Source organism: Lampetra planeri, chromosome 1, assembly GCF_965212315.1.
Source record: "Lampetra planeri chromosome 1, kcLamPlan1.2.h2, whole genome shotgun sequence".
In the NCBI taxonomy this organism is placed as follows: domain Eukaryota; kingdom Metazoa; phylum Chordata; class Hyperoartia; order Petromyzontiformes; family Petromyzontidae; genus Lampetra; species Lampetra planeri.
In genome coordinates, this window is record NC_136107.1 from 33,536,531 (window position 1) to 33,561,922 (window position 25,392).

At 44.1% G+C, this 25,392-nt stretch overlaps 1 protein-coding gene across 3 annotated transcripts in view; it reads left to right on the forward strand.

The window, feature by feature from the left end:
- The first annotated feature begins 882 nt into the window (after positions 1-882).
- INTU (inturned planar cell polarity protein) overlaps positions 883-25,392 on the forward strand; it is a 37,978-nt gene continuing 13,468 nt past the window's right edge. The window contains exons 1-7 of one of the 3 annotated variants that reach the window (XM_078599199.1): positions 883-1,229; positions 5,224-5,480; positions 11,206-11,421; positions 11,754-12,163; positions 13,661-13,746; positions 15,194-15,406; positions 19,870-19,988. In XM_078599199.1, coding sequence (XP_078455325.1) covers positions 5,227-5,480; positions 11,206-11,421; positions 11,754-12,163; positions 13,661-13,746; positions 15,194-15,406; positions 19,870-19,988 — 1,298 coding nt within the window. In that variant the 5' untranslated portion in view covers positions 883-1,229; positions 5,224-5,226. Of the gene's footprint in view, positions 1,230-1,293; positions 1,834-5,223; positions 5,481-7,362; positions 7,681-11,205; positions 11,422-11,753; positions 12,164-13,660; positions 13,747-15,193; positions 15,407-19,869; positions 19,989-25,392 lie in introns of those variants that run through there. The other 2 variants (XM_078599191.1, XM_078599208.1) reach the window with 2 other exon arrangements.

Consider the following 25,392-nt stretch of genomic DNA (forward strand, 5'->3'; position numbering starts at 1 on the left):
GCTACAAAAAGAACACTTTTTGTGTTCAGCTCGGGTACTAAGTGAACTAACTGCACGCAAGAGCAGAGACACGGGCATTATACGTGCTCAGAGCAAAGCAATGCCATTGCGGGTGAATGGACTTGTGAGTAGTGTTGCTGTGTGTGACTGTTGAGTATGTGGAAGAGCTTATATATTTTTTTCTATGTGTGAGCGTCTCTGAGTATGTCTCTTTGTATGTGTGTATGCGTTTATATTTGTTTGTGTATGTCTGCGAATATATAGTTTGGTATGTATATGAATGGCTGTGAGTGTATATCTTGTAAGAGTGCGTGTCTGTCTCTGAGTACTGTATGTATATCTTTGTGTCTGGCTGAGTGTGTGTGGGGAGCAGCAGTGTAGCGGTCAGCGCGCTGCGATACGAACCCGTGGTCTGGAGTTCGAATCTCGCTCGCGATTATCAACACCGGTGACGATTATCTGAACCGGTCTTGGGCCTCTCCTAGAGAGACTCAGCCTCAAATGAGTACCTGGTGCTGTGTGTGGACATCACCGCCGGCGCGGACTTGGTGCTGGCCACCCACCCCCTCGTGTGCCACAGTGCCGGCCTTCATAGGTGCTCGCTAACAGCACTTGCCCCGACAGTCTGTCCAGGCTATACGGGGGATTTGTTGTTTGTCTTTGTAAGACTCATCTACTCGTGGGGAGCGGTGGCGCAGTGGTTACCAATCCGGCCACCTAAGTTCGATTCCCGATGACGGCTCACATCAGCAGCGCGCTATTTCAGAACCTATCCCGCGCCTCCTTCTAGGTCGACTTAACCTTAAAATAAATTCTCGATTTGAAGTTTTCGTGACTGCAAGGATCCATACTCTTTGGTTCTTTCGGTGCGGTGTTTAATAAACACTAGCGCCGGGGAAACAAAGACGGCCCGGTCGTGGTGCTGCTGGTCACACCTCATCCCACCCACACCCCCCCTCCTCTTCGTTGCTGCGCACAGTTTCGGCATTAATCTGAGCTCACCGACAGAACCATCAACAACAACAACAGGAGTCTATGTACGAGGTGGAGGGGCGCATCTTTGCGTCTTCAATTTTTTGACCGCACCCCCCTGGCACTGCGGTCGCTGTCCGCTGAGCCACGCACGGGCAAGTCGGGGGCGCTCATCCACGAGCCGCGTGGTGCCACTCGGCGCTCGACATCAGCGCGAATGCGTGCGACGAACAGCGGTGCTGAACTTCTTTCGCGCCGTACGTAGCAACACACGTGCTAATCGGAGGTGCGGAGAAAGAACTGCATACAGTGGGGGTTGTGAAGGGTGGGGGAGGGCTGGGATGAATGCAGCATCAGCAGCATCATGTGTGTGTATGCATAGCCAATGTTTGAGTATTTGTATGTGAGAGTGTCTCTCTGTGTGTGTGTGTCAGCTGGGGAATGGTAATGATACAAAATCGTCACTCAAGTTCGATTCCCGGCCACGGTTAACATAAGTGGGGAATATCAGAACCTGGTTCAGGACCTCTAATAGGTCTACTTGGCAAGTAATGCGTAACATTGTGCAGTCTGTAAACATTGTGCAGTCTGTAAGCATCATCATCATCAACACGTGGAAGACAAGGGCGGCGCGGCTTGCTGCTGTCCACACCACCCATCCTAATTGATAACAGTAAATGCGCACTTGCAGTCAGTGTAGTAGACTACAGGGGAGCACGTTGTCGTCCTAGGCTATGTCCGTGTGTAGTTCGTGAGGGTGTGCGCATGTTAATTGTGTAAGAACGTACGGAACAAGAGTATCGGAGACTTGACTCCGAAGACATGGAATGTTCGTGAGCGACCCGCTGGTGCTGAGTCGAGGTGAGTACATGCGCTGCTTCTTAACTAACGTACTGAACATTTGTTATTTAAAATAAAGCAGCCTCCTTTCAGTGGGTGGTTAACCGGAGTTTGATTCCCGGCAAAGCGCTAATGACATCAGTGGCGAGTCGTATTTAAACCGATCCTCGTGCTCGTCATCCGTCTTCACCAACTCGCGCAGACCATCTTGTGAAGTAAGGTCAAATTGCGGCGTGTATGTTGCCTTGTTATGGCGCAGCATATTCAATCTAAGCTCACCTGAAGACGGAGGCTTGTGTTGCCTCCGAAACGTCGTGATTTTTATTTTATTTTACTTTTATTAATTTTAATGTTTTACCTACGTGACTTTACCGAAAAAAACCTAAGAATATGAATACTCACGTCATATAGCTATGTAATTGATAGAGTTAAATAACCTGTAGTTTATATTATTGGTTCTTTCGGTGAAGTCACGTAGAAGAGAAATAATAAAATAATACAAATATTAAACAATAAAATGCTCACGACGTTTCTTGCTGTGGATTTCACACCTGATGATGATTGCTTGTGTTACAGTCGAAACGTCGTGAGAATTTAATTGTTTGATATTTTTATTATTTTACTATTTCCCTTCTACGTGACTTTACCGAAAGAACCAAGAATATGAATCCCTGCAGTCACGAAAGATTTAAGTAAAAACCTGTAGTTTATTTGCTGTTTGCTATTCATGTATGTCCTTGGAATTGAAATTCCGAGGTCGTCGGTTGTTCTATTTATTCTCCCGGCGTGGCAATTGAAAAATAGGCAGGTTTATGAAATCCCCCGGCCTGTTGGGTACTTCTACCGCTTCAGACACGTTTGGCCAGCTTGGAAAAGTAGAGCAACATACCCTCAAAGGGCCTCCAAAGGGCCGTCTAGAGCTCCCTCTAGAGGAGCCCGTTCCGTCAGTAGTGGTGTGAGCAAGCACTTGCAATTGTTGATAATTATCAATGCAACTTGTTAAATTACAAATTGAATGAAGCTGCAAGTAAATTTGCAGCATAATAGAATTAGAGATATAGATACTTACTAGTGAAGGCTGGCTCTATTAGCTGCGTTATATAAAGGGTTAAAATAGTATAGCAAGAAACGAGCCAAATAAATGTTAAGGGGTATCCTACATTTCGGGATAATTACAGCAATCAAAAAGCCTATTATATTCTGAGATGATTTTTTTAATACGGTCGTGGGCTACAATTAACAACGTGATTATTAACGTTTAATCATGCTACGTGGGGTTTTTATAAAAGGATGGAGGCAGCTGTGACGGAGTGTAACGCATGCATGTGTTCGTGGGTATAGACAGTGTGATATGATTATAGTCCATCATCATCATCAGCCGTCATCAATCTACTGCTGGATGTATACCTTCAACCAAGCCCCTGGCCATTTCTCACAATTCTGCAATGGAGTGATCTGCCTCAGTCGTCCGTAACATGAGTATATTAAAATACAAATATATATACCCTACCACGTATGTCACTAACACTGCAGTAAAATATAACTATTTTGTAAGCGGACGTTTCGAGCCATGGTCCTTCTTCAGATGTGTTAAGGAATGGCAAAAAGATTGACTTAGCCTTATAGTTGATGCTCACACTTTACACTGTGGCGTCTAAGCAATATATATGTATTTGCCCAATATTAGCTCGTGTCTAGAAAATACCCGTGGCCTGAAACGTTAGCACACGTTTTATTGAACTCTTAGCACAACATACTCCAGGCTATTAACACAACACACCCTCGGGTGGTGACCACCCAACTAACCACGCTACGGCGGAACTAGACACGGTTCCACTATCCCGGTCGGGCCCACAAGTTGGGTCCCGGACCGCGTGGCTGGAGGCTTCTTCAAGCTTGACGTGAATCTCTTGCCTCTCCAACAGTAAGAACCCCGAGCCCCTCTCGGGGCCCCCCTTATATCGGGCCGGGCTGGGGCTGGCTCCGCCTCTCGCCCTGCCCACCTTCTCGATCTCTCTCGCCCTTGCCCGAAGGCTCTCGAGAGTTCTTCTCGGACCATGTGACCGCCCATTGGCTCCCTCCACCGGTGGCCCCCCTCCAGTATCATCTGGTCACATGTCTGCAGGTCAGCCAGAGTAGCATGCCCCCAACGTAACCCTAGCTGGCTGACACTCTCTCGCTCTCTCAATGGGAGCCCGCACTGCACGCTGTGCGTGGTGCCACCGCGCTTAACCAATCATCATCATCAGGTGTGAAAACCACACCTGATGATGATGATTGTGTTGCAATCGAAACGTCGTGAGAATTTAATTGTTTTATTTTTATTATTTTATTATTTCCCTTCTACGTGACTTTACCGAAAGAACCAAGAATACTCTATTCATTATTTAACAAATGTGTGTAACAATATAATTAATTAGCACTATTGCAATAAAATAACTTCATATGCAGCATACAGGACTGTGAATTTACCGTTTATGCTCTATTTTTACAATATACCTACAATTTAATTGATATCAAAACACATAATGGGAAAAAATCAATTGCTTTGCACACACTATAAATTACTTAAAATAATGACAAATACAATTGTATCTGCAGGATCAATAATGTATTTCAATTACTAATAAGTGAAATGAAAATGTACGGAATTTACAATTTTCAGTTATATTCAGGCTAAAGATTTTCTGAAATATAGGTTGAAAACTCATTTATTTAGATCTGACTGATTTAAATTATCATAATTGTCTAGAAGGGTTAGAATTCTGGTTTACTATGTATACCGTATTCGACTATATTTTAAACGAGAAAACATTAACAAAAAAAAATTGTCCAATGTGAGTCTCTAAAGTTTTCAGGACAATTTGGGTATTTTTGTTCTTGAAATTCGACACTACGACGTTAGTTTTATCTGGAGGCTTTGAAGGTATTATATGAAAGTTTAAATATGAATGTGTTAAATGACAGTGAATACAATTACGGAATGACATTTTCAATAACTACAATTTTTGATACTTTTTTGAAAAGTGTGACGCTAAAGCCATTGGAAAGCGAGTACAGTGAACCACCGGTTACTACTGCTTCCATGCATGCAGGTCCTATGGTAATAAAGGAGTGTCAGCCAAGGAATGGAACGCATCCGAAAGAAGACCACCGAGGTAATGATGCGATGAAACTAGCTCATGTGCAGGTGCGAGGTGTATTACTCCAGTGCATGATCCAGCAGTGGATTGACCATGGGTGATGACTTAAAGCTTTCGTGATTGCAGGAATTCATACTCTTGGATTTTTCGGTAAAGTCACGTGACTTTACCGAAAGACCCAAAAACATGATAATTATAATATTAATAGGATATCTATGAATGGATCGCAATGCATTTCACGTTCCGTATCTCGCTGTTCTCTCTGCAGAAGATGTTCACGCAGTCGTGCGAAGCAGACGCTTTGGAAGAAATGCACTCTCTGCACTATCCCGGCAGTGCTGCACTGCGGCTCGCTTCGGCGGGTCCACTATGCTGGGACCCCGAGTGCAGTGGTTCCTGTGGGTACGGGGAGCCCCTGTTGGAATCCCGGGAAGTGGGGTTGTTTGGCGGGCAGCCCGGAGCCCTGCACTGGCCTCGAAGGACGCTGGATGCCCTCGATTCGGTGGGCAGTGTCCTGGCTCACAGGTAAGCACGTGTGTAGTGTGTGGGGAACGTACGACCCGCGGGTCAGACACGTGTCGCGACCTAATTTTATATAGACGTACAATGTGTACGCATGTGTTTGAGATGTTTTGTCTTCCGATCAGCTATATGCAGCTGAAATCTTTCAATTTTCCCTATTTCAAAGAAGCACGGGGTAATGTTAATGTCCATGGGTTAAACATTCCACATTCCTATCGCAGGGGACAGAAGCTCAATAAAATTAACACTGGCAACGTCCCACAAAGTGTCAGCTATTTTATCGTCCCCGGAGTGATGATGGGCTGAGCAATTCCTCGATACCCGACTTCAAATTTATGTTTGGTTCTTTCGGTAAAGTCACGTAGAAATAAAATAAATAATAGAATACGACGTTTCGATTGCAACAAAGAGTAATTCCTGCAGTCACAAAAATTGCTAAGTTTGTTTTCACATACTGCTTATTTCTCTCTCTAAAATTTACCAGGCTCTCATAGCAGACCCACCTCTCTCTCTCTGCCCACCCCCCTCTCTCTATTTAAGGCCTCGACACAAAGGCATTGAGTCTCTGTGTGTCTATGTTGTGTGTCTCTCTCTGTGTCTCTGTGTTGTCTCTCTCTGCTTGTGTGTCTATGTATATCCGTGTCTGTTTTGTCTCTCTCTCAAATTTAGACGTTCACTAGGTTTGCTTTCTACCTGATGACGACTGCTTGTGTTGCAATCGAAACGTCGTATTCTATTATTTAATTTATTTTCTTTCTACGTGACTTTACCGAAAGAACTAAAGAGTAATTCCTGCAGTCACGAAAGCTTCAAATCAAGTTTCAAATTTCTGCTCTTGCAGTGGAATATCATGTAGCTGTAGGTCTTCCATTGGGTGAATAGCAATACCTGTAACAGTATCAATATCATGGTACCAGGCTTCCAGGTGTGAAAACATTTTCGTCTTGACCAGGGTCAAATTTAGCTGCAGTCACTCAGCTAAAGCAGGGCTGGGGAGCGTCCGGCCCGCGGGCTGCGAAATCATTTGGGTCTGGCCCTGCCAAGGCAATCGCAGGCGGGACTCGAAATTCAATAAATCTAGGAGCAAACCTGGAAAATCAGTTGCGAGTAGCAACATCATCAATACCAGCTAACATCACACGCCTCACCAAAGAGAAGCAGTTCCAGCCATCACATTAGGGGCGAGTTAATTAAATGTTTGACGAAATATAACAGGCTAATTTTGAAGTTGATCATTTTATATGGCCCGCGAATGATGTTATAAATATCCAAATGGCCCTTGGCAGAAAAAAGGTTCCTCACCCCTGAGCTAAAGGATGATTCCTCCTCCCATGTGGAGGACTCGGTCTACCGTCTGACTGTTTCGTCTCATCCACACTGTGTGTTCAACCACCACACTGCAGCTCACATCAGCTCTCACCACACCACAGGTCACCTCACTTCTCTTTCTGATTCTTCCATCACACCGCTTCACTGTCACCACCTCACAGTAATCTTGGTCAATTCGAGAAACGCGTTACCCTCTTATCTATTATTACACCTTTAGTAGTGCCGCTTGTTGCTGGCCGCTGTGCGTTTTGGACCTGTGGCTCAGCAACCGTGAAGCACGTGGTAACCACTCCCCAGCCCTCCCACAGAAGACACGTGGTACCCAACGCGTCCTCATGTTACCATGACAACGAACCCCCCCCCACCCCTAACCAATCAGCGTGCGAGATCACCCCCACCACCACCAGCAGCACGCCGCGCGTTACCATAGCAACGCCACGGCGACCAATGAGCATGCAGCGCGTCTCCCCCCCCTCGCGCGCGTTGCCGTGACAACGGCGCACGACCAATAGGCGCGCGGTATCGCGTGTCACGTGACGGGAACGGCGGCACGAAAGGGTGGCAGCAACATGGCGGCGTGGCGAGGGGAGCGGCCTGCAGCGTCTCCGCGGCCGCGATAAACGCAGCGAGCCCCGCGTCACAGCGGCGGCACGGGCGGTCGGGGTGTGCGGGCTTTGAGAGGGAGGTTTGGAGGGAGGTAGAGGAGACAGGTGAGGTAGGAGGAGGGGGGGGCAATGGCCGGTCGAGCGGAGTCTCGGGGCGACGAGAAGGAGGAGGAGAAGAAGCGGCTGCAACTGCAGCAGCGGCAAGAGGGTGGAGATGGAGGCAGCAGCTGGGACGGGAGCGACTCTGGTTCCTGGTTCAGCGAGTCTGAGTAAGAGGGCAAGGGCTCGTACCGGGTGAACCGGTGTGTTCAGTGCCAATGTAATTGTGACAGCCGCAGTAGCAGCACGAGGAGGAAGGAGCAGGTTGGAGATGGAGACAGTGGATTCAACGGTGGAGACTGGTCATTTGGCTCTGAGTAAAGGAGGGGGAGTGCTTTGTGTTAGTGTAGTAATCAAAATGATAACACAAGGAACAGAAGGCGTGTAATAATAGCAGCAAGAGGAGCGTGTAGATGTAGGCAGCAGCTGGGACGGAAGCTTGCCCCAGAGTAATGTGGGTGGTTTGTTCCGGGCAGATGGATTTGTTTCGTGTTAATTTTAACAATGACAGTCACAACAACAAGCAGCAGCTGTACAAATAAATGGCACGTGCAAAGATTACACGTTTGCATGTTTTGGCTACCAGCGAGCATAGGAAATGCATTTACTTATCCTGTACAGTAGTTGTTTCTGTACTGTCTTGTTTTAACCTTAATTTTCGTGCATGAACATAAAACAAATTACAGCCACATCTATAATCAATTTTATATGTGTATTCTAGTCAATTGACTCGTTATATTGGTTAACATGATCCCGCCAAAGGAATGTGGAATTTTCACCAAGTGATATAACTTTAACTTTTTAAATACTGTACATATTCGAATTGACGAAATATATACTAAAATAATTGTATTATTTCCCTTCAACGTGACTTTACCGAAAGAACCAAGAATATAAAATAAAGTTATTTACAGCTCTTTGACATGGAGTTGTTTAACCATAATAACTAAACTATTTTACCAGGTAAGGTCAACTGAGCTATTTAGCTCTTTTTCAGAAGCGACCTGGCGACAAATTATAGCTCAACGAATTGTTTTATGATGTGGAAATGTATATCAGCCACCTACTCTAAACGCATGTTTCTAAATGTGGAGGGGAAAACCGGAGGACCCGGAGAAAAATCCACGCGACCACGGGGAGAACCCGCAAATATACAGGCGTCAGAGTCGGGATCAAATCCACGACCTCCTGTACACTAGGCGAGGTAGTTCACATCTCGCCACTGTGGTGCCCCAAATGCAATGAAGACACTGGGTTTATCTTGCGAGTGAGCTTACCACGGCGCCACCGCCTACAGTACGTGAACAGTAAATTATCGTGACTATCAAGGAAAGCTTTGCTTAGCCCCAATACCATTCTCGAGGGATACTGATTGGGATATTTGGCTAATTTATGTTTGAGTCTTCTGTATGAAAAACACCCTGGAGTGACCAGAAAAAACTCAAATGAGGGGAGAATTTTGACATTTCTCTCTGCATGTGGACTGTCAGCAACTTGTACTGCCTCCTACAGGCATCGCGGTGTCCTGCATGTACTGCGTGTAGCTTATCCTGCTTTAAACTTCAGTGTTGGTGTCTGATAAAATTACAGTTGCACATGAACGCACCCAACCGGTGTGGCAGATATAATCCGTTTATGTTCAAACTTAACATCAGTTTATGGTCAGTTGAGACAAAACGTCGTTTTGTGTAATCTGTAGATCAGTTGATAAAAGGGCCAGATCCAGAAATCATTCACAATAATATCCCATTTAGAATATATTTAATTTTGCGTCTGTTTACTGTTTAAAATATACTCGTGCATATGATGCTGAAAATGCTGGTATGCAATCAATGCTTACATTCAGGAGAGAGATGATTAAGATTCAGCTGTGCTTGCAAGGAATTATCTGGGCCATAAGTCAGGCATCATTACAATTCGTGTCCATGACGTTTGCTGAATGGACGACTCTATTTACTTTTAAAAAAATCATGTTAAATGACTGGATGATGAAGGCCCTTCCTTAATTGCGATAGCCAGGTCCAATTTCCCTAATAGCTGACACCACCATAGGAACTCAGCTCGAGGATGGAGTGACCCAGACTACATTATCAATATCTTATTTGCATTTACCACTGATCCAGGTTGCATACTCGTGTATTTACATATCCTTTGGTGATAATATTTACAATGGTATACTCCTCACGTGGGGATTGAAACTGCACACTTTGTGGATTGAACACAACAAAAACGGCCGCATTTCACCACTAAGTGATGGTTATGTTACCAATGCTGGTGCCAGGCTAGGTGTACTTTGAAATCATATGAAATCCTCAGTGGCAGATGGTCACGGGACAGACTCAATAGTTTTAAGTTACATGGATTAACAAACCATCACTGTCATATAAACAGATATCACTTGTACGTCCTAAAACGAGTATCAAAACACATTGAGCCTGATTCCCATCTTGATGAAATGGCTGAAACACATAGCATTGGCGATATGATCCTTATAGCGGTACCCCGGGGTACCAAATAATACAAAATGGCCGAGGCAATTAAATATTTTATTTCTGGGACACTATTTTTTCCAGGGGTGTACTTAACTCCGCGACTGGGGTACCTATCAATCCGCGATGTCGAAACGCAGCGAGGACGATTGCGCTGAAACCCTGAACGATCGTATGCACCATAGTGCATCGTGTACAGCTCATCGAGATGAGTCGATTGCCGCATCGCTGACCATCAACAGACTAAAAATGACTGCATCACAGACATTATGCGGGAGCCGGGGTACCGCCATAAGGTTCATTTGATCTCATTCTTTGTGATTGATGCCTTTGACTATCACCTAGAATGTGCTTGATCTCATCACATCACAGGAACTAAGCAGGTTGGGGCTTGATTACTGCTTAGATAAGTGACCAACATGCGTACTACCATTTTTTGTAGGCTGCTTAGAGGCTACGTTGTCAGCAGAGAGTATTGGAGCAAAATCAGTTGTCCTGCGCTATGCTCCAAAGTATATGCTCCCTACCTTTACCTACCTGCACCATCCAGTTTGGTGAACAACACTCAACCCAGTTTAACACGTAGGCTTTCGCGACCAATATCCACAATACAGGTTTTTTTGTGTTAGATTGCGTAAATATAAATGTGTCGTTAAACCCGGCACCGTCAGACACAGCCAATTATTAAGCTTTGTCACGTAAACAGAACATGTCAATTCATTACTAGTACAGCAGACCGGTGTGTTGGAGAGCAAATCCACAACATTTACAATCCGAGTACGATGTTTCACCAGGAATTACAACCAGCATCATCAGGCGGCAGCCTGATGATGCTGGTTGTCTCCAACACACCGGTGTACTCTACTAGTAATTGGCATGTTCTGTTTACGTGACAAACCTTACTAATTGGCTGTGTCGGGTGGTGACGGGTTTAACGATACATTTATATTTATGCGATCTAACCCAAAAAAACCTGTATTGTGAACACTTAACCCCCACAACTCACCCGTTGTGAAGAGGCCCTCATCCAGCAGTGGATTGATGAAAGCGTTGCACATTTACATACATTGGAGATGGATAAGTCAATACACTTTTCTTTATGTCAAATTGCAATATTTGTTAATGTGACAATCTCTACAAATGACATTTAGCAAGTGATGGTCAGTGTCTGAGTATCTCCCTGCACTGTGCTGTCTGTCCACCCAGTGAGCTGGAGCCAGAGTGGCTGGATGAGGTGCAGCCCAATGGAGAGCTCTTCTACCTGGAGCTGAGCGAGGGCGAGGAGACGGCCGCCCTGGCACAGGAGGAAGAAGAGGCCGGCATTGCCGCACCCTCGAGTGGTGGGGCCCCCGGCCAGGATGCCGCCCGGCGCAAAGACGGGGGGAGACCCAAGCTGAGAAAGTTGGCAGACATCCTGCGCAGGTGCATAGGCTTTTATTGTTATTATGGTTTTTAATGCTTTCCAAGAAAGGTTAAAAGCATAAATGTTTCGGCTCTTTCTAACATGGGGCCACAATAACTCAATACTTATTTTGCTATTTGGCACTTATCCCATAGATAACTATCCAAAGGCTTTCTTCCCATGAACTGAGATTGGATAGCAGAGCTGCTATTCAATCTCAGTTGTCTCCCCTTCATCTATGGACGTATTGCTTTCTGCACACCTGGCATGAGCACTTGCATTATTATCACTCATAAAATGTTTCCAAATAAATTGCATACTGTAATTAATAACATCCTCGCGGATGTACTAGGAGGAAGACGGCTCGCCGAGAGCTGCCAGCCGATGGAGCGAATGGAGATCGTAAAGGCCGCTCCGGCGACACTGTCTTCACCAAGGGCCCTGGTGACGGAGGAGACGGAGGCGATGACGCTCCTCCTTCTCTGGTGGTGGCTCGATTGCGCTTCCGCGACGTGACCGTCTACGTGAACCCCCTGCGCCGGCCGACGGGGGAACGTGACATCCGCGTGGGAGAGGAGGCCCCCCTGCTCGGGTCGCTCCTCGGAATCTTGCATCGCGCGAGTGGACGGCAAGGGCGCGACGCGCGGAGTGGGAGGAAGAGTCGCTCGGAGGACTCGGTGGCGCCGATTGCCGACGAGAAGATCTCCGTGCACGGCCTCGTGCATGGAGGAGCAGCCATGGAGAGTGGGAAGATTTACATAGGTGAGTACATGCGCGCGGTTGTCCTCTCATTGCCGGGGGGGGGGGGGGGGGGTGATACACACTGTCAATGCGTTAATTATAGATGGGATATCCGATTATTTATATAATCGATGACCCGACTAATCAAATAAGATGACAAAAAAAGTTCTCGCACGTCCGTTTCCATGTGTGCAGCTGGATGGGAGGTGATAGGTGAGGCTTGGTGATGTCATCGGCATCATCAGCTGCATCATGGCATATTGGTGGTTTCCTGCCTTCAGAGGACAGGTTGCCGCCATATTTAAAGAGTAATTGACCACAAAGAGTAGTCAATATCGATGAACTAACTAATTGTTACTTCTCTAGTTTCAAGCGGCCTGATAAAGTGCATCATGCCTTTCGCATGTGTATTTATTGCATAGTTTCACGATAAATACTTGAAAACTGATTTTTGGCAAAGTTGGTATATGTGTGTTGAGCTAAAGATTATATCCATGTCAGCGTCATTTTGTATAGTTGTTTAAAAACATACATATATTTCGCTGAACTCTATTAACCAACTGAGAGCCCATGGAAACAAACGTTTCTTCTGCAAGAGAGACCTGGGGTTTTGGGTTTGATGAAAAATGCCTCGGTGTTGGAAAGCAATACAACTGTGAAAACTCAAATAATGTGTTTTGTTTTAGTGTTCATGCCAGACTTAGGATCATTCGACCAGAATATTCCAACAGAGTGATAAAGCATTATGAATTTTACAGTGGTTGGCGTTTCCTGGCAAAGACATTACAGAGAATGTTTTTAGAAAAGCAGCACAGTTATTAGTTTCTCTGCAGGCTGCATCATGTTCGAATGCAGACATCTGCTACCATTACCCAAGTAAAGCTCACAACATGGTGTCAAAGTATGACCTATTTTCAAGGCTTGGGAGAACTTCATGGCTTTCACAAAATTGCTTTGAAAAATGGAACATATGAGTGATTGCAGCCATACGAAGTGAAAATAGCCTGTCAAGTGTATTTGTACGAACTATAATCTTAAATGGCAGAGTGGTTAGCGCATGAACCCAGGGACTTGGGTTCCAATCCCAACAATGGATAAAATGCACTGGCCAGCATGGGGAAGTATGACCAAACAACCCTCATAACTGACATGCCATGGGGTAGCCTTCATCCAGTATTGAAGTGATTGCTGTCTGTAAAAATTGTAAAATACTGTTTTTAACCACAACCATGCTTTTGCCTGTTTGGAATCAACACGTTTTCTGGGGTAGCCATACATCATTTCATAAACTTCAGCAAGAGGCTAGTGAGTGTGAATATCGAGGGAGCGTTACATTTATAGCTCTCTGATGTGTTTTTGAATTGTACTGCGTATTGTTCAGCATGATGAACAACCACAAAAAAAACACTAAAACCCACGTAGTATCACAATCAGTTTCCATTAATGGTGATGGGCATTAACATTGCTGAACATTCCCATGTCTCTCTGTGCTGTGCACTTGCGGTGTTGGCGGCATAGGCGACTCTCTGGTGGCGGTGAATGATGTTGATGTGACGACCGAGAACATTGAGAGGGTCCTTTCCTGCATCCCCGGCCCCATGAAGGTATCGTCAGCTGTAGTCATCACCCAATTTTCCACCCATCCTTCCTTGCTTGATCCTTATTATTCTGATTTCTTTAGAACTGCTGTTTGTGTTCAGTTTGTTGTCGTTCCCCCTCCGATTAGCATGGTTGGCTACGTACAAAAGACGTTCAACATACGTACATACAACATGTGTATTTAGGCTAAGTTACAAAAGCCATGTTCGTCATTGTCACGTCACGGTCCAAATTTTCCATCTTTTAAAATTGCTTATAAATTAACTAATTGGGTAAATTTATGTAGCAACACTGCCCCCTATTAGTAGGCTCTACCCATCTCTTAAACATGGCTCCTTCGTGATAACCTTGTGGGAAAATAATTGCACGAGTACCAAATCTATTAATTCTAATTGTCATTTATATGTTTGCTAAATGCTAATAGGAGATATGACCATGCTTGCACGATACATTTAAGTTTCCATCCTGCTCCTTTGCAGCTGAGTGCACTGTACTAAACATTGATAAAAATGACACCACATATTTCTTAACTAAGGCTTGAATGCTGATGAGCTCTTGTAATACATATAAATGCTTCGTACATCTACGCAAATACATGTAAGTTGCTGAAGCACATAGGCCCATTAGCAGAATGAATTTTCAGCTTGTGATGTTGTGTAAAATTACATGTCTTCCAGTGCTATGTACACGCCAGGCTTGTCGCCTTCTGCATTATGTATTTTTTTGAACTGGGACTAAAAAGGCCTTCTCTTGTGTTTCCCCACTCATGCCTGAAGCAGCATGTCAAGCTGAATGCTGGATTCCTGAAAGACTGTCACGTTTGCGGTGCTTTGTGATGTTAATTGGCAGTTTCGCATGCCGTCCGATTACATTGGGCGATGGCTTAAGTGATGCATTGAAAGACGTAGGATGAAGTTTTATCGCGCGCGCATCATGTGCCAGCCAAATACCATTTTCTATTGTGGATATTGAGTACATCTTCCACTTTTAAGAAGTGGCACTCAAGATAATTTTGTTCTGACAAGCACTACTTGCAGTGATGTTTTAAAATACTGTACTCCAAAATATACTATTGCACCTATAATCTGTCTTCTTTGTCCCATTTTCAAAACAAGCCACTAAATGTGTGATACTGATATTAAACATCACTACACTTGTATTGTATGTCATATTTATAAAGATTATTGTCACAAAAATACAAATGTATTAATAGGCTACTGTGTTGTCATCACTTTTGTTGATTTATTTTGTAAATATCTTATCTTCTTACATCCACCAGTGAAGTTAATCGCCATCCGCATAAACACAAGACCTTTGCATCAATGTCCGTGGTGTTTTCATTTATCGATTCGTTCATTCCTGAGAGCTAATCACTGCGTACGATGACACTGTGGCCTGGCTCAGCCATGTACGCGTACACGAGAGGAAGGAGAATGTCCATTGTTTGTGCAGGTAAGGCTGACAATGGAGGTGGAGGGAGGTGCGAGCGCCGGCCACGGTAGAGCGGAGGGTGATGAGGAGAGTAGCGCCGTCTACTCCCACTCGGGCCTTGTGAGGCTGTTGAGCGGGGAGGACACGGCCGACCTGCACGCTCGCCTCTCCTCGCACCCCCATTCCGCCATGTACCTCAGCCTGCGTCTCGACTCCGAGTCCGCCTGCGAGGAGGTCAGGCCTTTTTTTTCTATCACTGGCTGATTCGTGGTGTCGCATGCTTGTAATACGCCGCTTTTGCAGGTCAGGGTGGGATGATCACGCAAATTTGTGAAATTCACGAAACCCGCCGGGCTGTACGGTAGCGATATAAATGGTTTATGCTCCCGACTTTTAAATTATTTTACCACGCCGATAAAAAAAAAAATCGCATCAATTTAGTCTTTTTGTTAAATATTTTATGAAGTGGCGTAGAAAATCAGTATGCAGTGAAAGGTTCAAACAGCGGCAGCTAACCGCTTAGATCATTAATGGTTGGCATGTATGAGATGTCAGTACTGCAAGTGAATTGATAATATTTGTGCAGAGCTTTGAGAAGTATGCCTTTGTTTTTGCTTAGCTCTCTAGTTTACTCCCAGCTGAAGCCAAACACTGATTTATGGAATTCTTTTTAAGCAAATTAATGAGTGTTTACATGTGGGAGGAAACCGGAGCACCCGGAGAAAACCTATGTGTGTGAGTGGGCAGTACTCTATCCCATACCGATTGAGATTAGTCCACATATTTTCCTACTGCCTTCTCTTGGCAAGACAGGGTATATTGCACCTTGATGACCATGTCAATGGAGTTTTACAACATGTGTGTGATTCACCAAACTTCACCTCGAAAATGCCCTGGCCATGTTCAGATAACATTTTTGGAGTTGGGTGCTTGACCAGGATTTGAATGTGACTCGCGCAACTGCAGCTCAGTCTACGAACCTCTTCACACCCTGTTCATAATCAGCATATGCTGCAGTCGGTTAAATTGAGCAATTCAGTCTATATTCTGACATGGGGATATAGACCGATATAACGTTGGTTTTTGCACTTGTGCTATACAGCTCTCCGATGTGTTTTCTGTTTTTACTGTGTGTTGTTCGGCAAGATGTCTGACAATTCGCTTCACGTTTTGGGAGTTTCTTCAAGACCTGAAGAGGCTGTCAACACGTGGAGCGAAACCTCGGACAACTTTTGCCAAACAACACTCAGTACAATCTGAAAGCCTATTGGACAGCTCGACTGATTGATATATGTTTGATGAAGGCACTATGAGGCCAATAACCTACATTACCCGTTGCTTAGTGGCAGGCGGTAAAAACACGTACACGGCGATTTTTAGTTTTTGTTGTCTGAACGTAAGACGAGGGTTGCCTTTAATTTAAACCTTTGTGGTGCAACCGTGCAGAGCCGCAGAGCGCCAGCACGCACGGCTCACTTATCGCCGTCAAGCCGCGCAAAGTTCATTCGGTCGTTTGTCCCACGTCCAAACAAGAGCGCCTGACGTAAATGTGATTCTCTACCAAGACGGACGAGACTTGGAGCGCATTGCTCCGGCTTTTTGTATGCTGCGGCGGTAGCGATGCCACACCGGCACAATGGCACATGGAGAGTGAAGCGGGCTGTGTTTGCCGATATGTGTCGCGATCATTGTTTCTTTCAGCAGTGTAAATCCTGCAGTCAATACAGGGCGAATTCCCACTTTTACATTGGCGAGGACGCGCGCCCCAGAGTCGTTGACATGTTTTGGCTAAACACACTTGGCTTGATAGTCCACTTGCATTTTAAAATGATGATTGCAGAGTAAACAAGCAGGTGTTTGGGTTACCTAGAAACCACTACTGATAACAAAAAGCTTTTACGGCGGCTCCGATTCTTTGAGCTTCAGAAAAACGATTCATCCGTGTCTGTGTGTATATCGTCTGCTCCGTGAATGCCGACATGTTTGCTTTTGAAACGCTCACCGTGTTTTCTTCAATTGGACCTCCATGGAAAACATGTGCACTTACATGCGAGTCCTGTTACTGCGGCCACGTTTCCATGGGTGAGCCTGCCTCTGCCAGCCTTCATGCGTGGCAGTGCCCAGGATACCTTTGTCACATCTTGGAGCTCATTTTCTGTTTTTCATAAGCAGCGTACATGTGTTGATGGGACTCATTATATTTGCCCAAGGACCCAATTTACTTGGAGATTCATCTGAAGTAAACTAACATTCAGTGGTAGAGCCATGGAGTTTGCAGGAGTCTGTAATTGCACCAGGGCTCACACACCACAGGGCCCAGGCACCGGGCTACACAGAATGGGGATATTGGACAGATGCCCCATTTTATTTCATGCACCAGGGACCTTACCAATCATGCTATGGTCCTGCTAACATTGCAAGTGTGCACGTGTTGTATAAGAATGATATCCATGCCTTGAGTGACAATGCCACCTAGCAAAGCTGTGTGCTTGTCTGTTCAATTGTCAACTGTTGCGACATCACTCGTCTTGCTCTGTGTCGTTTGATGGGATCAGACTGGGAGCGGTGAATGCATTTCTCCTTGCCGGGCTGTCGGTGGCTGGTTGCGTGACTGCTGAAAGGCTCCGTCTCATCAGCGTGCGCCTTGCTCTGTATTATTTGCCGTTCGTGTATGCCCCTTGTGTGCTCTCCTTTCTCCTCCCACTTTTCTTTATGGCGAGGCAGCTCTGGGTGGGCTGCGGCAGTAGCGCGATCGGCCGAGTAGGTGTGTGGGCCGGAGCGCCGTTATTGGGTTGAAGGGGGGAGTGAGGCAACGGGTGCTGTTTAGGATGGGAAAGGGGAGTAACTCTTTTATTTATGTTTTGTTGAAGCCTAAACTTCGATGGGTGTTTGAAACCGTGCAAAGTAAAATGGGCCGTCGAGTTCTCAGGAACCTCTCGGCATAGTGCTTCAAGAGGCGAGCCTCGGTGGTGGTGGTGGAAGGCTCCTGGGCTGGGTTATGAAAGCGCTTGTGCTCGGAGCGGCGTAGGGCCAGGCTCTCCAGTGCTAATTGCCTCGGGGCGCTGTTTGTGCTGCGTGGAGCCCTTTGTGCTGCGTGGAGCCCTTTGTGCTGGGCAGCAGGGGTTAGCTTTGCACTTGTGCTGTTATCCCCCGTATGGCTTTTTTAAAATTCTTACAATTCTAGAAGAGGGCACAGACTTTCAGCACCAGTCCCCTAGTCGTTGAAATACGAAATGCATCTTTGTTCATAGTAAAAGGTGCAGCTTGTGTAATGTTAATGGTTTACTTAAAATATACATTGTTGCATAAGCAGAAATACACACACATCAACTGTGGTAAGAAATATTTAATGTGTCACATCCAGAAATGTATTGTTTTAATTGGTTATCTCTTAATCCTAAGGTAATTATTTCATTTGCTCTAAGTATTGTTTAATGTAATAATCACGCATTTATTCAGGAAAGCCTTACTGAATCTTGTGTTTTTTCAAGATGGTCCTGCATTTGGATGTTCATCAATTTGTATTTTTGAGTGTATGCCATGGTTTCCAGCATGTAATGATTAATCCCCCTTGTGATTCAATGAATTGTGATAATTCTGGGTAACTATTCAATTCAGGGATAGGTTATGTTTTACCATTAAAGTGAATTAGAGGCTCTAGTGGCTGCAGGGCTTACCTGAATCAATTACACAGAACGCATCATACTACTATCAAAAATAATTCATTCCTCAAGTTTGTTGGCTGGCTGCTAGTTGGGCTCCTCTACAACCCAACAATAGCTCTGTTGTTAGTGGCTGTGGGCCTTTTTCCACTGAAACTTGCTGGGTAACTGGCTAAACAAAATTTTCTGTGTGACAAATAAAAGTTTAATTGAAATAGCGGAAGATGTTTGGAGGACATAATAGCGACACCAAATACGTGGGAGTGGCGAATACAGAATCATAAGTTTAATATCCGTGTAAATTACCCATTGAGCTCTACTGCTCTTTTTCAAGGGTGACTCGACCAGCAGACAGACACGGCAGCAAGACTTGATACATACAATATTAAATAAAAAATATAAATAAAGTAATTCAAACCAAATGATCTTGCAAAACAATTTTGTACATTCGCATTTGTATTATTTTGACCTCTATAATGTCTTTTGAAAAGAGTACAAAGATGGCAGAGTGATAATCCCCAGAGAAGAGACAAGTTGGTTCCAAAACTTTAGAGCAGCTGCATAAAAAAGCTTTTACACCAAGTTTTGTACGAAATCTAGGAATCGTGAACAAACAATCAAGACATGTGTCACAGGTGTTATGGATTTTCTAAAGGTATTAATACATCTGATAAATAAAGTGCCTATCTACAAAATCGGGTACATTCAGAGTGATTTGGTCATAGGCAAGATCCTTTTAGTCCCAATGACCTTACAGCTGGTTTTAAATCAAGTTTTACCACAACTCCTGCTCAAGGCCGTCCTAACAAAATCTGGAATGACGGCATAAATGAGGACTTGAAAGAGAAAACTGTAGGCCTAGATGAAGTGATTGCCATGACCAGAGAAAGAAATTCAAGAGGTTTGTCCAGTCCCATCATCTGTTGCCATGTTACGAATTATGGAAGAGGAGAGAGAGTGCTTTCCTCCACATTTTCTCGTGATGTACCAGCATGTGCTGGGTGCGTTCTGTGCCACTGCTCGTGCTTTGTGCAGGAGGACATCATCTACTCGTTTCCACGGAGGGGACCGGCGGCGAGACTCAGGGCGGTTCGAGGCATCTTCCTTACGCTGAGTGACATGCTGCCCCGAGTCACAGGCGACTCTGTCCGCAGGTGACTACTAAGCAGGGGTTGCGACAGATCACTGGGTGGCTCAGGGGTCAGCACACTTAGATCTTTGGTTTGGACTTGGGTTTCAGCTGCCTGTGATTAAACCAGATTCTCAAGTCCAGTGAGTCATATAGTCTTCACTCAGTCACGATTGACTGCACAAAATATGAATTGCATTAATTTTGGCTGTTCACTGAATGTGGTGTATTCCATCCCCAAGGCTTATTTTAGTTTGATTGGCGTGTAACGAGAAATCTTTGCTGGAAATTAAAAGCTGTGTGCCCAGTGTGGATAAGAGACCATTTGTGTGATATCAGATGTTCCGTGACGTCATCTTCCGATGCCGTTCTCACACAGCTTCAACGTTTCTAATCGATATTCATTTGTCTCATGCCATGATGCTGATAACATCGTCACACAATTGGAGAGTTATATGTGAGAAGGCTAAAATGTTGAACAAAAATTAGGGGTCACTTAGAGTGCGGGGAAGAGAGGTCATCTGGACCTCGAGTGCTGTGATGTGTATTATGTTTTGAATGGCTCAGGCACACCGATTACCCCCATCGTGATGGCTCTTTATTTTTGAGTGGCCTAGATGCACCGATGACTCCCACCTTTGTCTTCGGTTGTTTTAAGCAGCCTTTCGAGATAACACACTTGCTAGTAAAACAGGACCCGGTCTTGTTTGTGACAATAGTATTGGGTCTTCAAAGCTCGTATAGCTCCACATGTTTTTAGCTGCGAACTTGGGGAATGACTGCTGGAAAAGCAAATGCATAGTTTATAAGGCACATTGGCAGTGTGGGCTCCTAGCTGATGATATTCACTTCAACATGGTGTCTTAGTTCAGAGACTTATACATTAAGGACCTAATTTATTTTTCCAGCTAGAATCAAAGTTTGGTTTGATTTCACACTTGCATTTTGCATTACTTGCGCAAACAGAGGCAAATTGTGTTGACACACTTTTATTATCTATGTGTCATGCAGTGGCTGGAGGTGATTGTATATTATTATTATAATAACTAGCCTTTTGCCCGTACTAGTATGGAAGCTGTAATATTTACGAAATAATTGAGCAGAGTATACGGTAATTGTATCTTGTGTAAATTTAATGGCAGTGAATCTTGCACGAAAGAATGTCATCAAACACTTCACTGAATTTCACTGTAGCACTGTATTAATGGCAGTGATGCTTGCACAAACTATGTCATAAAACACCTAACTTCATGTCACTGTAGCACTGTATTTAACTGACCTTCAATTAGCCTTTTGCCCATCCTAGGACGGAAGCTGTAATCTTAAAGATGTACATTTACACTATGAGATCTCTTTTACCAGTGGCAAAATATAATGGTAGGTTTTTACCCTTTTAACTGGTACAAAACTGACACCTTTATTCAAGGCATCATGTTTGCAATGACCACAACACAAGTAGTCAATAAAGCAAACAAAAAGAAGCAACTCTGATAAGGATAATAATATGCACTGTCCTTGAAGTTGATTGGCCCACACCCGAGACGGCTTTCTTTAGAGCCTAGTCCCCATTGGTGTAGGGCCAGATGACACCAGAAGGCGTACAACTCAAAAACAGTGCAATATCAGAGTATTGAGAGTTCGGGGTAAACATTTACACTATGAGATCTCTTTTACCAGTGGCAAAATATAATGGTAGGTTTTTACCCTTTTAACTGGTACAAAACTGACACCTTTATTCAAGGCATCATGTTTGCAATGACCACAACACAAGTAGTCAATAAAGCAAACAAAAAGAAGCAACTCTGATAAGGATAATAATATGCACTGTCCTTGAAGTTGATTGGCCCACACCCGAGACGGCTTTCTTTAGAGCCTAGTCCCCATTGGTGTAGGGCCAGATGACACCAGAAGGCGTACAACTCAAAAACAGTGCAATATCAGAGTATTGAGAGTTCGGGGTAAACATTTACACTATGAGATCTCTTTTACCAGTGGCAAAATATAATGGTAGGTTTTTACCCTTTTAACTGGTACAAAACTGACACCTTTATTCAAGGCATCATGTTTGCAATGACCACAACACAAGTAGTCAATAAAGCAAACAAAAAGAAGCAACTCTGATAAGGATAATAATATGCACTGTCCTTGAAGTTGATTGGCCCACACCCGAGACGGCTTTCTTTAGAGCCTAGTCCCCATTGGTGTAGGGCCAGATGACACCAGAAGGCGTACAACTCAAAAACAGTGCAATATCAGAGTATTGAGAGTTCGGGGTAAACATTTACACTATGAGATCTCTTTTACCAGTGGCAAAATATAATGGTAGGTTTTTACCCTTTTAACTGGTACAAAACTGACACCTTTATTCAAGGCATCATGTTTGCAATGACCACAACACAAGTAGTCAATAAAGCAAACAAAAAGAAGCAACTCTGATAAGGATAATAATATGCACTGTCCTTGAAGTTGATTGGCCCACACCCGAGACGGCTTTCTTTAGAGCCTAGTCCCCATTGGTGTAGGGCCAGATGACACCAGAAGGCGTACAACTCAAAAACAGTGCAATATCAGAGTATTGAGAGTTCGGGGTAAACATTTACACTATGAGATCTCTTTTACCAGTGGCAAAATATAATGGTAGGTTTTTACCCTTTTAACTGGTACAAAACTGACACCTTTATTCAAGGCATCATGTTTTTGAGTTGTACGCCTTCTGGTGTCATCTGGCCCTACACCAATGGGGACTAGGCTCTAAAGAAAGCCGTCTCGGGTGTGGGCCAATCAACTTCAAGGACAGTGCATATTATTATCCTTATCAGAGTTGCTTCTTTTTGTTTGCTTTATTGACTACTTGTGTTGTGGTCATTGCAAACATGATGCCTTGAATAAAGGTGTCAGTTTTGTACCAGTTAAAAGGGTAAAAACCTACCATTATATGTACATTTACGTTTTCTTGTGTGATTGTACATTTTTTTAGGAATTGTTGCACGTAAATACATTTTTCTGAACTTAAAAAAAATGAAACCTCGGTATACGATATTTTGTGTGAATCTCTTGTACTGTCTTAATGGCAGTGATTCTTGCACAAAACTACGTCATAAAACACCTCACTTTATGTCACTGTAGCACTGCATTTAACTCACCTTCAATTAGTTCAAAATCACTGCTCTGATACTTTATTTTCTTCTGCTTTCGCTCGCTGGGGTTGTAATCAATTTGAATTCGATACAATGTCTGGAAAATCACGGAGAAATGTAAAACATTTATCATAATTTAGAAGCAAAAATTAGACTTACCTTTTGTTTCAAGTGCTGAAGAAATAAATAAAGACACCAAATTCACCTTGTTGCTGCGTATAATTATTTATTTGATCAACTTTCAATAAAGAAACGTTGAATTGAAAGCGAATTTGCGTAAAAAAATGTTTTGCTTATGATAGTAATGACGGGGAGGGGGGTTTCTTTTGCAGTGGCGTCGCGTACGGATGTAGCACTATGCTGCGTATATTAATTTTTTACCGTCACTTTCTGTAAAGAAACGTCATATTTGAAGCGACACATTTCTGGGCTATTATAGTAGTAATTCAGTTTGAATTAATGCAACTTATCAAAGATGTAGAATAGTAATATGCAGAATGTTTCAACAGAACTTGTGTCAAAAAACCCCTAAGATGTGGGATGTCTTTTGCTTTGCTTACAAGCAACACTGCAGACCCATTCAGGAGACTTGAGTAAACATTTTTTAAATACCACACTAGATTTATGCAGCAGCCTTGATTCATTAAAGTTTTGTGAGCCCCTTTTATGCAATGCCACAATGTGCGTAAAAGTTTTACTGCACCATCAAGTGTAGCCTTCTGCTATTTCATTAATGAATATGAGCTTAGCGTCACATTGCAAGTTAAGCTTACATAATGCAGCGCTCAATTTTACAGTGAACAAACGTGTCACTTTCAGGGCTTATGTTTATATTTAAGTGAAACAGCATTTACCGTGCAACGCTATCTTGTGGCTTCTGTAATGCAGCCATGAACGATGCCTTCTCCTGAATTCCAATGCGCGGGGAACTGAAAGGCGGTTGTTGCCGATTTCTGGTGTGGCATGCCTTGATTTTTAATCCTCTTGGACTAATGCAGTGCTGCCAGTTACAGATGCTTTGTGCTAGAAAGAGAGTCTCTTTATATTTCCCTTTCTCTGCGCCGCCAGCATTAGCAGTATTCAGTGTGAAAATGCCAGCAGCGGGACTTTGCCTCATTGGTGAAAAGAAAATGCGCCTGCTGAGCCGGGGATTAGGCGGTGTGCTAAGCTTTCACACAGAAGTCTGTATTATTTAGTGAGTATTCATTTACTGGTATTAAAGTATATCACAGTCTGATTTTTTTCAAATATCTATTTTCAGCTTAACGTTATAATAGCTTCTTTACACATGCTAAACCAATGTTTAACAAACTATTTAATAACAAATATGTTTTGTGCATTGGATTGGCCCATGGTACTTGTTGCATATGTCTGCAAAAATACATTTCTTTAAGTCTTAAACTAATTATGCCATTCAGTGGCAAGAACTGTTTTATAACCGTGTAGTAATTTGGAATCCTGTTTTCCATTACATTTAAATTTTCCTCATTAAAACTGGTTTCCATTGGCTACATTCCTGAATTGTTTTTTCATTCATACAATCACTGTTTTATTAATTCAAAATATTTAATTTGACAACAGGTTTATCCTAACAGCTCACTTGACCAACATATAGTGAATTAGTGTTTTTGCAGATGTTTTTTTCCTTTACATTGATACAATAAGTGCAAATATCCTCTACCAAACATCAAAGCCAACCCGCCATGTCCTATGGTTGACGTGTTTTACCGAAAGCCCTTTTTCGCAAAGAGGCAGGTGGTTTTGTCCTTCAGTGGTGTATGTTAAAAAGCTTTCCACCGGACATCTGTCCACTTTGATTCACCTCGAGGATTAGTGCAACTGTCACTTCCAGTATCGCCGTGTTCAATCGGTCGCTGGTCCCATGTCAGTCCCTAATCCCTGACCAGAGGTCGCAAACGGGTTTTGATTCCTTACCCGTACCCATACCCGGCCGCACCAGGGTCGCAAACGGGTACCCGTACCCATACCTGGCCGTACCCGTACCCAGCCGGGTACGGGTAGGGTACGGGTATCGGGTACCTGATTGCGACCTCTGGGATGAAGCCATGTTGCAGGCGTGGGTGGGTTGATTCTAGGAACTTGAATTGTGAGAAGAGACAAGACGTTGGGAAATGAGTGACAAACCAGTGATTCACGGCCTACCCGTAACCGGCCGCACCAGGGTCGCAAACGGGTACCCGTACCCATACCTGGCCGGGTACGGGTAGCCGGGTATTGGGTAGGGTACGGGTATCGGGTACCCGGTTGCGACCTCTGTCCCTGACCTTGCCC